Source organism: Dipodomys merriami, unplaced genomic scaffold (assembly GCF_024711535.1).
Source record: "Dipodomys merriami isolate MVZ:Mamm:240054 unplaced genomic scaffold, mDipMer1.0.p SCAF_84, whole genome shotgun sequence".
Taxonomy (NCBI): domain Eukaryota; kingdom Metazoa; phylum Chordata; class Mammalia; order Rodentia; family Heteromyidae; genus Dipodomys; species Dipodomys merriami.
The window spans coordinates 1,979,450-1,991,065 of NW_027206446.1; the positions used below are offsets into that span (position 1 = coordinate 1,979,450).

The 11,616-nt window shown below is 52.7% G+C and overlaps 2 protein-coding genes across 2 annotated transcripts in view; one reads left to right on the plus strand and one right to left on the minus strand.

Annotated features, from left to right (window-relative positions):
* The window catches only part of Etnk1 (ethanolamine kinase 1), a 37,277-nt gene extending 31,131 nt beyond the window's left edge, over window positions 1-6,146 (plus strand). The window contains exons 7-8 of the mRNA XM_070011613.1: window positions 2,215-2,288; window positions 2,459-6,146. Of these exons, the coding sequence (XP_069867714.1) occupies window positions 2,215-2,288; window positions 2,459-2,558 (174 nt within the window). The 3' untranslated portion in view covers window positions 2,559-6,146. The remainder of the gene's footprint in view (window positions 1-2,214; window positions 2,289-2,458) is intronic.
* Window positions 6,147-10,860: 4,714 nt separating this feature from the next.
* LOC138820131 (translation machinery-associated protein 7-like) lies at window positions 10,861-11,344 on the minus strand. Its single transcript, XM_070011841.1, has one exon. The coding sequence runs from the start codon at window positions 11,314-11,316 to the stop codon at window positions 11,122-11,124; it is 195 nt and encodes a 64-aa protein (XP_069867942.1). The 5' UTR covers window positions 11,317-11,344; the 3' UTR covers window positions 10,861-11,121.
* Window positions 11,345-11,616: the final 272 nt, after the last annotated feature.

An 11,616-nucleotide genomic window follows, 5' to 3' on the forward strand; every position in this document is an offset into this window, starting at 1 on the left:
ATGCCAGTACTGGGACTTGAACTCAAGGCCACGCACTCCTGCTTGGTTTTTTAATTCAAGGCTAGTGCTCTATCACTTGACCCACCTCCACTTTTGGCTTTTTGCTGACTAATTGGAGAACCTGATCCTTACATGCCAGCCTTCTGAGTAGCTAGGGATCACAGGTGCAAGCAAAGCAGCCGGCTGCTGTGTGGTCTCTTTTTGATGCGATGTCAAAACTCCTCAAATGGCAGATTCTTTACACTCAGCTACAGAATTTCATCCGAACATTCATTCATTGTTACTTTAACATGTATGGTTTACTTGGGTCGGCGGTGCATCAGTTGACCATTTTCACATTGGTAGTGATTTGGAGAACATTGATTCATGGGGTCGAGCAACAGTGCCATTTCTTTCTGTGAGTAAAAGAAAAAAGCGCACTCAGCGGGGCGCTGGTGGCTCACGGCTGTCATTGCAGCCGCTCAGGAGGCTGAGATCTAAGGCTCGAGGAAAGGCCGCAGGAAGGTCCGCCAGACTGGGCACGTCAGACGTGGAGCTGTGGTTCAAGTGGTAGAGCACCAGCCCTGAGTGAAAGGTTCAGGGACAGCGCCCAGCAGCTACTGTCCCCCCAAAGCCACGCACGCGGCCCTCACGGTTGCCGTGAGAAGGTGTTGTGCTGAACAGAGACGCTGTGGCCCGCAGATCAACGCTGCCTCACTTGCGCTTCTATTTTTGGGGTGTCGGCGCAAGTATGATAATTGGCACCCGGGCCGTCAGTTATTCCCATTGAGATGACTAGCTGCTTTTTCATATTTGACAAAAGTGTCAGCCAGACCCCCAGATCTCCCCCCCCCCCCCCCCAGTTAGTATGACCCCCTGATCCGTGGTCTTCCTGACTGTGTCAGCCTGAGACTCCCGCCAGCCGCCAGGGGGCGCGGCGGGCATGGTGACATACAAAGGAAGAGCTGTTTCTGTGGTTCCCTTCCCCCCCCCCCATGGTTATTCTTGTTATGTTTTTCAATACAAAAAGTCACCGGTTTTTAGAAGTCCTCAACTGTAGTGAATTTAGATGAACTAAAAACCTCGTCCTGAAGCTTAGCTGTTTCTTGTTGGCCGGCCTATCTGTGGTTGTGTATTTCCTGGCAGGGGGAAATGACACACACACACGCACACACACACACACACACACACACACACTGATTTCACAGGAATTCCTCCGAGGTCCTAAGGCCCATTACCCGTTGGCACGCTCTGCTCTGTTCAGGGAACCTTGTAGATTCATGCCGAGTTTTTCCCATAAAACCCTTTTCCACCCTTCGTTGCCCCTGTCTTCCCCTTCACGTGTCAGCACGCTAACCGTGTCTGAGGTTTTGTTTCCTATTGTATGTCGAGAAGGCTCTGGGAGTCGCGTTCGTGATCACAGCCATGAGGAACCCCCTTAAGCTCCAGGGCAAGGTGGTGTCCCCTATAGTCCCGGCCCCGGGTCGGCTGGCACAGGATGGTCATGATCTCCAGGCCAGCCTGTCAGTGCTGGTACTGAGCAGGTTCAGAAATTGGGTTCTGGCCGGGCATCAGTGCTCATGCCTGGCATCCCAGCTACTCAGGGGGCTGAGATCTGAGGATCACGGTTCGAAGCCAGCCCTAAGCGGGAAAGTCTGAGACTCTGATCTCCATCGAACCACTGGAAATCTTGAAGTGGCACTGTGGCTCAAAGTGGTAGAGAGCTAGCCTTGAGCAAGAGCTCAGGGACAGTGCCCAGGCCCTGAGTTCAAGTCCTGTGAGCGGCCTCCTGCTTCCCTGCCCCCTGCCCCCTAAAAAAACTGGGTTCTAATTTTCGAAGCAATTGACTCTGGACAGAAGCGACCTGTACCTGTCCAATGACTGCACTTCGTGTGTGTGTGTGTGTGTGTGTGTGTGTGTGTGTGTGTGTGTGTGGTGTGTTTTCCATAGTTGACGTAACCAAGCAGAGAGGGAGAGAGGGAGAGGAAGAGAAAGAAAGGGAGAGAGAAGGAAAGAAAGGTAGAAACAGCGTTGGCAGTAGAATAGCCTGCAGCCTCGCCGAGACTTGGGGTCCAGTCCCCAGAGGCGGGCAAAACCGAGGGAAAAAAGCCGTGTGCGTGCGTGCATGCCCCCCATGCACGGGAAGAAGGGACCAGACCGGCTTGCTTTCTTTTGTATTTGATTTATAAAGAAACGCACCATCCTAACTCTGGACTTTCTTCTCTTCCTCTTAAGGCTTCGCATTTCTTCTGGGGCTTGTGGGCCTTGATTCAAGCCAAGTACTCCACTATCGAGTTTGATTTCCTCGGGTGAGTACCTTCCTGGTCGGCTGCCCTGTGGGCTGTGAATGCTGTGGGGGGGCGGGGGGGGGGGGGGCCTGGCCAGGGCCGGGCATGCGCGGTCAGCCCGCGGCCGTCCACCGGGGGGCGCAGGGGGCCCAGGCGCTGGGAGAGGCTTTGACTGGCTGTTTCCCCTCTAGGTACGCCATCGTCCGTTTTAAGCAGTACTTTAAGATGAAGCCGGAGGTGATGGCGCTGGGCGTGCCCGAGCAGGGGCGAGACCGCACTGTTCTCAAGTAGCCGCTCTGGAGTTCGGTTGTGTTTCTTTTTCTTTTTCTTCTTCTTCTTCTACTTTTTTTTTTTTTTTTTCTTAAGAAATTCCAAAAAGCCACTATTTGTTACAATTCTTATTTAATCTGGTTCTGTTGCTTTACAAATTATGCCTCTAAAACAATCTGTTTTTAAACTCGGACTCAAGGATGCCAAGAGCTAGACGCGGGGCTGTCCCGGCCGGCGTGGCCCCGGGGCGGGGGGCGGGGGGGGGCGCCTCCCTCTCCCCCCCATCGCTCTGTGTCAGAGGTGAGTGACTCACTGCGACTCAAACCCGAGCGTGACCGCGCTCACGTGTCACCTGTGCGGCGAGTGTATGCAAGAGAACGTTCTAGAACGTTCTAGAATGTTCTAGAGAAACACACATTTCTGTGGCTCTGTGTAGAAGGCTCATTTTTAGAGGAGCGGTCTTGGTGGTGGTGTGAGCTCTGCTCTGTGCAGTGAATCACTTAGCCCACCAACGCCAGGCCTGGCGCAGACAAAGCACCTGTTTAGGAAGAGATGTGTTCTCCGTCTCTGCCGGGGGCTGAGGACAGCCTTTTGAAGGAACTGTTGGACATTTACCTCTTCTTTGGGAAATACAACGTAGGATGCACTTGTCTCCTGTCTATGTGGTGGTGTAAATGTTTCTTGGAGACATGGGACCGAGTGCCAAACTCGGGGTGAAGTAACGATTTCAACTGTGAAATGTCGCTGGGTCCTACTTGTTTTCAAACTCTTTACCTTACCAAACGACTTGTCACCAAAACGTGCTTGCTTCTCTGGAGATTGTGTTTGACTTTCCAATAACGGCTGGCACTGCTGATTGTACTGGCAAACAGGAGGGGTGCCGTTCGGGTGACTCTGTGTGTGTGTGTGTGTGTGTGTGTGTGTGTGTGTGTGTGTTGGGGTTTCCCGTTGTACGCTGGCTCTGGCTTAGATGAGCAAATGATGACAAGGACCATTTACTTACACGTTGATCTTGCACATCTCCAATCTGACAAGTGAGAGAATGTGAAGGATGCAGAAATAACTGACGCGGGAGGGCTTGCGTGGTGGCGACCGCCTTGCTTCTGTTGCAGTGTGGTTCTACTTGGCTAGCGCAAGACAGGGAGGGTTTTCAGCCGCCCGCCCGCCCGGGCGGTGCTGCTGGAGCCTGTGGAGCCAGCTCGCTCTTTGGCACGGGAGTGCACCCGCGCAGAGCTGGCTTAGAGCAGATCACCACTCCCGGGGTCCCAGCGGAAGGGCCCAGACAAGCACTTTCCAGTGCCGGCACTAGCTCATGGCGTTTAAAGCTGATGAAGGAAGGACAGACAGACACTCACAAGGCCACTTCCCATGGTACCTTCTGGTTCGTCCACGTGGAGTCCCCCAGTATGTGTGTGTCTTTGAACAGTGTTAGACCAAGATTTGCTCTCTACCTCCCCAACCTTAACAATGTTTGCTTTTTTTTAATATATATATAAACCACATTACTGTAAGATCAATAAAATCTGCCTAGTTGATTAACTGAATGGAACCAATTAAATCACAGCTTTTTTTTTTTTTTTTTTTTTTTGCCATGTCAAAAGTGAGCGTACACATTTGCAGTGGGTAGAGATTTCACCTGGCTGGAAGATGATTCTAGAAAAATGAAGATAGAATTCTCTCTCTCTCTCTCTCTCTCTCTCTCTCACTTATTTATTGATAAAGCTAGACAAAAATCTTTGATTACTTAAACCACAATGGTTACCTTACAGAAACAAGGAATACAAGAGGATAGAATGTTCTTGATTCTCTGCTTCCTGCCTTTAAAGTAGGAGTCGATTATCTTGGAGAAGTTCGGGGGGGGGGGGTCATTTTGCCTTGCCTTGTATGTTTCCTTCAAGCTGTGCTGAACAGAGACTCCCTGAGCCGCTGCTGGTATGGCTTGCTGCAGGGCTCCGCGAGGACCACCGGGCATGAGCGTGCCGGCACCCCAGGGCCCCCCCGCTGCCCCCCCGTGCCGGCCGGCTGTCCGAAGGCTGTGCAGACTGGGCAGGAGGGTTCAGGGATCCTCGACACCTTACGTCTGCGCAGCACCCCGACGTCAGCTGCTGGCCTGGCCCGTGCTTCGTAAGCTGTCAGCTGCCTTCTCCATTCACGCTGAGGAACTCCAATGCCTTACTCAGACTCAGTCCCTGCGAACACGCACGTGTGCCCCAGGGCACGGGCCCTGGGCGCGCACCGCGGTGGCCTGGATGCTTTCACAAGCAAAACCCCATGTCCCCCCTCCCCGCCCGGCTCCTTGCACACTTGTGCACACCCTCCCTCTTTCTGGGAACACCCGCCCCGTGTGGCTGTGACCCATCCTGCATCCCCGACCCCTCGAGGTCGCTAGGAGCACAAAACTCATCAGCCTGGCCCGCCCAGAGTGTACATAGCACCAGTGTGAATAAGGAAGCCCTGTAAATGAGTGTGCGTTCTGTCTGTCTAGCGGACGGGCCCCGGCCCGTCTGCACGCTCTTCCTCTCCTTGGACTTCTTAACTCTGTCAGGAAATGACCCAGACCCGAAGTGGCCCGCAGCGTGGCGGCCCAGGAAGAGCAACTGGAACCCAGGGCCGGCCGCCGTGTTCCTCAGCTTCTGCCTGCCCCCCAGCGCCGCCCCGAGGCGAGATACAGATGTGAAGAGGAAGAGCTGGGCTTCCTTGGATCGCAGGCTCCGTGGAAATGGAACGTGCAAGTGCACCACTGCAGACTGAAGTCTCGTGACCTTGTCCTATTTGTAAGATGTTCATGTTTACTAACCCCACCCCCCAAGACCCCTTGAAATTCAGTGTGAAATGCCACACCCCCCATCCCTTGAGTAAATCTGCAAAGATCTGCAAAAGACAACGCAGCCTTAAGCCGCGTGCACATCAACGGAAATAAAAGGCGGGGAAAATCTCAATGACAAACATTTCCTCCCCCACCCCCCCAAAAAAATCCATTTTGCTTTGGTTAGCCTCCGTCCCATTTCTTGTGATCCTGATCTCATAACGTAACTAGACTACTGTTGGCTTGACCCGCTCTGAATTGCCTTTGTGCTGCTCCACACTGCGCGATAAACCCATGCAGACGCCACACGTCTGATCAGAAATGCATCAGGCCGCAGCTGGCAAGCTCAGCGGTGGCTGGTCGGAGGAAAACTGTCCGGGGCGTGACTTGAAGGACTTCGGCCACCATTGCACACAGAGACAAGAATGTGTGTGGGAAGACAGCGTTCTCTGTGCTGCAGGGACTCGCTCTGATTTTCTTCCCTCCCCCTTTGGTCAGAAGGATTTCCTCCTGCAGGCTGCTGCGTGGGGAGTTGAGGTGCGCTGCAGGTTGGGGTGCGCAGGATGGGATGAGGCCCGGCCACCTGGGTGCTGGCTCCCTGCGGGCTGGGCGTGCCGCCTTAAAGCAGATTCAAAGGCATTTCCCCTCCATTTTGGGTAACCTCTCTGGTGCACGGCTCCGGGATTATTCTTGGGGGGCTTTTGCCCGACTCGGAATACTTGAAAAATGAAATCAGTGAAGATTTCTCACATAATGAGTTAAGGTATTTTTTTTCCTTACACTTTTTTTTTTTTTTTTTTGTTAACACGGAAATGTTCATTGCGGGTTCAAAACATGACAGAGAGAATGAATATCTGACTGACTTGGACTAGAACCAACAGTGCTGTTGATCAACCCTATAAACCATTTCACACCTGGGGAATCCAACTCTTTTCCTGAAGTTTTTTTTTTGTTGTTGTTTCCTTTTTCCCTCTCTTATTCTGTATGTGTACTTAGAATACTACTGACGTGAGAGAACTGTTAGAATACTTTATCTTTCTCCCTAAATCCTTCTCCATCTCACTTTTTGGTTCTCTTACTCATGGATTTTGTGCATACCATGGGTCATTTCAATAAAACACTAGATGGCGGCTTAGAAAAACAAGAAACGGAAGCATCACAAACTGTAGTCCAAGCAAGTGAAGAGGAAGGGTCAAAAACGAACCCTAGCTGATGGGAATCGCAGACTTCCTTTGCATTAGTTACATTTCAAAACAGTAAGGAGCTCAGAGAGAGATTTGGAACCCGGCTCCTACATAAACCATCCAGAAAGCAGCAGAGGAGACGGAGTACTTGCTCTGCTTGCTGTGGTTCTAGCCGTGGTGCTCAAAGCTGAGTCGTACCATCCTGAAGCCAGTGTTGAATGCAAAGCGGTCTCCTTGCTCGTGGGTAGCCCACGAAATGTGCAAAGAAGAAACGTTTGGTGTCTCTCCGCCCCGAGCTTTTTCCTTTGGCTGGGTCAAGTTTCCATGACACGAAGTATTTGAAGTTTTCAAAAGAATACTGTGTTCCAAGGAAGAAAAAAACATGGTATTACCCCATGTGCAAAGAAAAACAAACAAATGTCATTACGTTAGCTGTGTGTTGAATGGGGACTTTGTGTATCCAATGTGAACTAGTAGAATAATGCTGCTTTGTATATACTGGAAGTGCTAGAAAGTAGTCCCGGCACTGAACAGAGCCAGGCACCTGGGGGGGGGGGTGTGGGGAGGGCAGGGGGGGGGGGTCCTGGCTGTGTCTGGGAAAGGACCTGACTGCGCGGCTGAGATTTGTTTTTGTTCAGTCTTCGTTCTGATGGAGATACTTCCTGGGTTGGGTTTGGTTCTGTTGTTTCCCTTTGCTCCTGTGTTGGTTGCCTGTGTCCCCGTGTAAGATTTCATTTGTACATTTTGATGACTTCCTAACTGAACGCGAACCTTGCTCTGGGGGTGCGCAGGCCTGCGCCCCGCCCCGGTGGTCCGGGGGCCTGGCCGGTGAAGGAAGCCCTTCTTTCTCCCCTGTTCGAGTCCCTCACGTGGAGTTGAGCCTTCGTTTCTGTCCTGAGGCTTTCTACCATTGATTAGATGAAGGAATGTATCTTTTTGAAGAGATTTATATTCTGTAAATAAAAATCCGTTGTAACAATAAAGTTGGGTTCTAACTACAGCCTGTGGCTACGGCTTCGTCATTTTAAAATTCAACTTGTTTTTTGATATTTAGAAATGTAAGACTGTTCAAAGGTAGCATGTAAATGTATGTTTGGAGGGAGGGAAGGGAAGAGGGATGGTTATTGGGGCTTGAACTCAGGGCCTGGGCGCTGTCCCTCAGCTCTTCAGCTTGAGGCTGGCGCTCTACCACTTGAGCTACAGCACCACTTCTGGCTTTTTCTGCTGATGGGGTGCTGAGGAATCGAACCCAGAGCCTCATGCATGCAAGGCGAGCGCTCTACCCCCTGAGCCACTGCCCAGCCCCTGTCCCTGAGCTTTTCCATTCAAGGCCTTGCTTGCTCCTCTTGGTGGCTCTTTGGTGGTGAGAGAAGCCACACCCACGTCTCTGTCTGGGCTGAGTTCAGACCAGGACCCTCTTGAGGAAGACTTGGGTACAGAGGCCAGCCCGCCCCGCGGAAAGCGCCCACTTTTACTGCGACCATCGCCTATGACTCGGTTCTCAGTACGACATGGCACATGGCCCTTGCTGTTCACGGCAGCCTTCCTGTGCTTTAGTTACAGCTCACACATTGCAGTTCTCTTAGGGTGGCTAGTCTACGCCATTCTTGTTTTTATTTACGCCAGCAGGTACAGACGTGAATATAGCAGTACTGTCTGTCTGTCTGTGTCTATCTTTTTATATCTATATCTCCATCTATCTCTTTCTGCTCACCTCTATATCCCTCTATCTCTGTCTGTCTGTCTGTCTGTCTGTCTGTGTCTGTCTGTCTCAGCTCTGCTGCCGGTGGCTCACGCCTGTCATCCCAGCTACTCAGGAGGCTGAGATCTGAGGATTGCAGTTCAAAGCCAGCCCAGGCAGAAAAGACCAGGAGACCCTGATCACCCATTAAAACCACCAGAAAACTGGATGTGGCGCTGTGGCTCAAGATTATATAGCGCTAGCCTTGAGCAAAAGAGCTCAGGGACAGTGCCTAGGCCCTGAGTTCAAACCCCACCATGGATAAACAATCCCCCCCAACCCCTCAGGTAATGAGTACACCCCCCCCCAACTCCCCATGCTGTGTTGAATTTTTTAATTGTGATTTTTTAATGGTGATGGGCAGAGGGTGACAGTGGCATCAGGTCCTGAGCGCGTTTCTTCCGTGGACCCTGCCCCCCTTCCCTGGCTCTCCCCCAGTTGGTCCCTCCCGTGCCCACCCACAAATTCCAGTGGGAGATTTTGGGGGTGAAATCCGGTTTAAGAACATTCCTACACTTGGGGAGCCCCCTGGACCCCGGGGCTCAGGGGAGGGGAGCCTAGGTCTGGGCAGATCGGGGTGGGGGGTGAGGGAGATCCTGAGTCCTGCCAGGGTGGAGAATTCTCTGGGCCCCAGTGTGCGGGTGGGGTTGGCAGTGGGGTGATGTGACCGACCCCTCCTTCCTCCCAGGCCAGCCTGACCTGCAGGTGCAAGGTTCCTTCACCTCTGACCCACCATGCCCCCTCCACACCCCTGCCCGCCCCTCCACACCCCTGCCCCCTCCACACCCCTGCCCGCCCCTCCACACCCCTGCCCCCTCCACACCCCTGCCCACCCCTCCACACCCCTGCCCCCTCCACACCCCTGCCCCCTCCACACCCCTGCCCGCCCTCTTCACACCCCTGCCCGCCCCTCCACACCCCTGCCCGCCCCTCCACACCCCTGCCCCCTCCACACCCCTGCCCGCCCCCTCCACACCCCTGCCCGCTCCTCCACACCCCTGCCCGTGTTCTCCTCCATGGCTTGCGCCTCTCAGTTCCTTACCACGCCTGGCTCTTTGTATTATTCTCTCTTCCTCCTTTTCCTTCTCTTCTTCCTCTTCCTCCTCCCTTCTCATTTTCCTCCTTCCCCCTCTCCTCCTCTCCTCTTCCTCCTCCTTTCTTCTCCCTCCCTCCTCCTTTCTTCTCCCTCCCTCCTCCTTTCTTCTCCCTCCCTCCTCATTGTCTTCCTCTTCCTTTCCCTTCTTCCTCTTCCTTTTCCTCCTCCTCTTCTTCCTTCTTCCTCCTTCTCTTCCTTCCTCCTCCTTTCAACTTTTCTTCCTCCCCTCCTCCTCCACTTCCTCCTCCTCTTCCTTTTTCCTCCTCTTCCTTTCCCCTTCCTTTCCTTCTTCCTTCCTCCTCTTCTTTCTCCTCTTCCTTCTTCTTTGGGCAGTATATGTTCACGGGAAGTCAAGGCTCTCGAGCGGTCAGACCCGCCCCAGGCCCCGTGGCGACTCTGCTGCGCGTGTTCGCAGTTCTCCCCGCGCGTGGCGGCCGCCGTCTGTGCCTGTGGACGGGTGGATGGATGGCGTTGGTTTCCTGAGTCTCGGGTGGGAGCGGCAGTTCTAGGGATCGAACGCACGTCCAGACAGAACCATCCAGCCACGCCACCTCTCCTGAATTTGATTATTTGTTTTATTTAGGCTTGTTTTTTGTGTGCCAGGCCTGGGACTTGAACTCAGGGCCTGGGCGCTGTCCCTGAGCTCAATCAAGGCTGGTGCTCTACCACTTGAGCCACAGCGCCACTTGTGGTTTTCTGGTGGTTCACTGGAAATCAGAGTCTCACGGGCTTTCCTGCCTGGGCTGGCCTTGAACCTTGATCCTTACATCTCAGCCTCCCGAGTAGCTGGGATGACAGGCGGGAGCCACCAGCCAAATAGAAATGGGAGACACTAAGCAGAGGCCTGCGGTCAGATGTGGATTTGGAGACGGAGTTAAATAAGGTGAGATGGTCGCTGGTGACAGGGCTGTCCACTACACTGGAGGGGAGAGGAATTTAAGATAATAACCAAGGGAAAGCCGGGCGCCCGTGGCTCCTGCCTGTCATCCCAGCGACTCAGGAGGCTGAGATCTGAGGATCGCCGTTTAAAGCCAGTCAGGCCCCCCCTACAAAAAAAGATCTGTGAGAACCCCCTCTCTAAAATAATCAGCAAAAAGCTCACCTGGAGGCGTGGATCAAGTGGTAGAGTAGCAGCTGAGCAATCATAAGGCCTTGAGGGGGTGGGAGGGACAGGATTTGTTCATGAAATGCCAATCCTGGGGGCTGACCCCAAATACGTAAAATAGAAACATCGGGAAGACAAAGCTTAGTAGACATTGAGTCTTGTGGCAAGTGAAAGCGAATCTCGAAGTAGTAAAGCAAGTCTAGAGGGCTTCTGACAGCCCGGTGCGGTGGCTCACGCCTGTCATCCTACCAGCTCAGGAGGCGGAGATCTGAGGATCAAGGTTCAAAGCCAGCCCAGAAAATAAAGTCCACGAAACTCTTTTTTTTTTTTTTTTTTTTTTTGCCTTTTAAATGAGTTGGTTTACTTTCAAGACGATACAGAATGCAAGAGTAGAACAAAGAGCAGACTCTGGCAGGAACTTAGGCTGGATTTACTTGATATTTACAGCTGAGGTAGCAATGGCTGACACAATGGCTGACAAACTAGAGACTGAGCCACTGTAGGATTTTTTTTTAAAGGTTGTTCTTAATGTTCAGAGTCCTAGACAAAACTTCATTCTACCTATAGGTGGCAGAAATGTTACGACAGGAAATCCAGATGTTGAATAGGAATGGAATCAAGGGTCACCATCATCTCAGGGACAACAAACAGCTTACTTTTTGCCAGATTTCTTAATTCCACCTGTGGCGAGGGGCCCCTTCCCCGCGGCCTTCGCTTTCAGCTCCTCGAGTTTCTTCTGCTCCTCTTTCTGTTTCTGCTTGACGGCCTTGTCTTCCTCATCCATCTCCTTGGCCTGCTTCTTGGGCTGCTTCAGGGGCTTCTTCTTGCCACCCTCGCGGCTGGACATGATGCCAGCCACGCCTTGGCCCAGACCCTGACCCTCCACAAGACTCTTATCTCCAAAGAATCCCCATAAAGCTGGAAGTGGCGCTGTGACTCAAGTGGTAGAGTGCTGGCCTTGAATAAAAAAGCTCAGGGACTGCGCCCAGACATAAGTTCAAGTCTCAGTACCTGTACAGAGGGAGGAGGAGGAGGGGGAGGAGGGGAAGGAGAAGGAGGAGGAGGAGGAGGAGGAGGAGGAGGAGGAGGAGGAGGAGGAGGAGGAGGATCAGGAGGGAAGAAGAAGGAAGGAGGAGGAGAAAGAAGG

Excerpts from the sequence above, each read along its gene's own strand:
- LOC138820131 (XM_070011841.1), bottom strand. The coding sequence starts at position 11,316 with ATGTCCAGCCGCGAGGGTGGCAAGAAGAAGCCCCTGAAGCAGCCCAAG.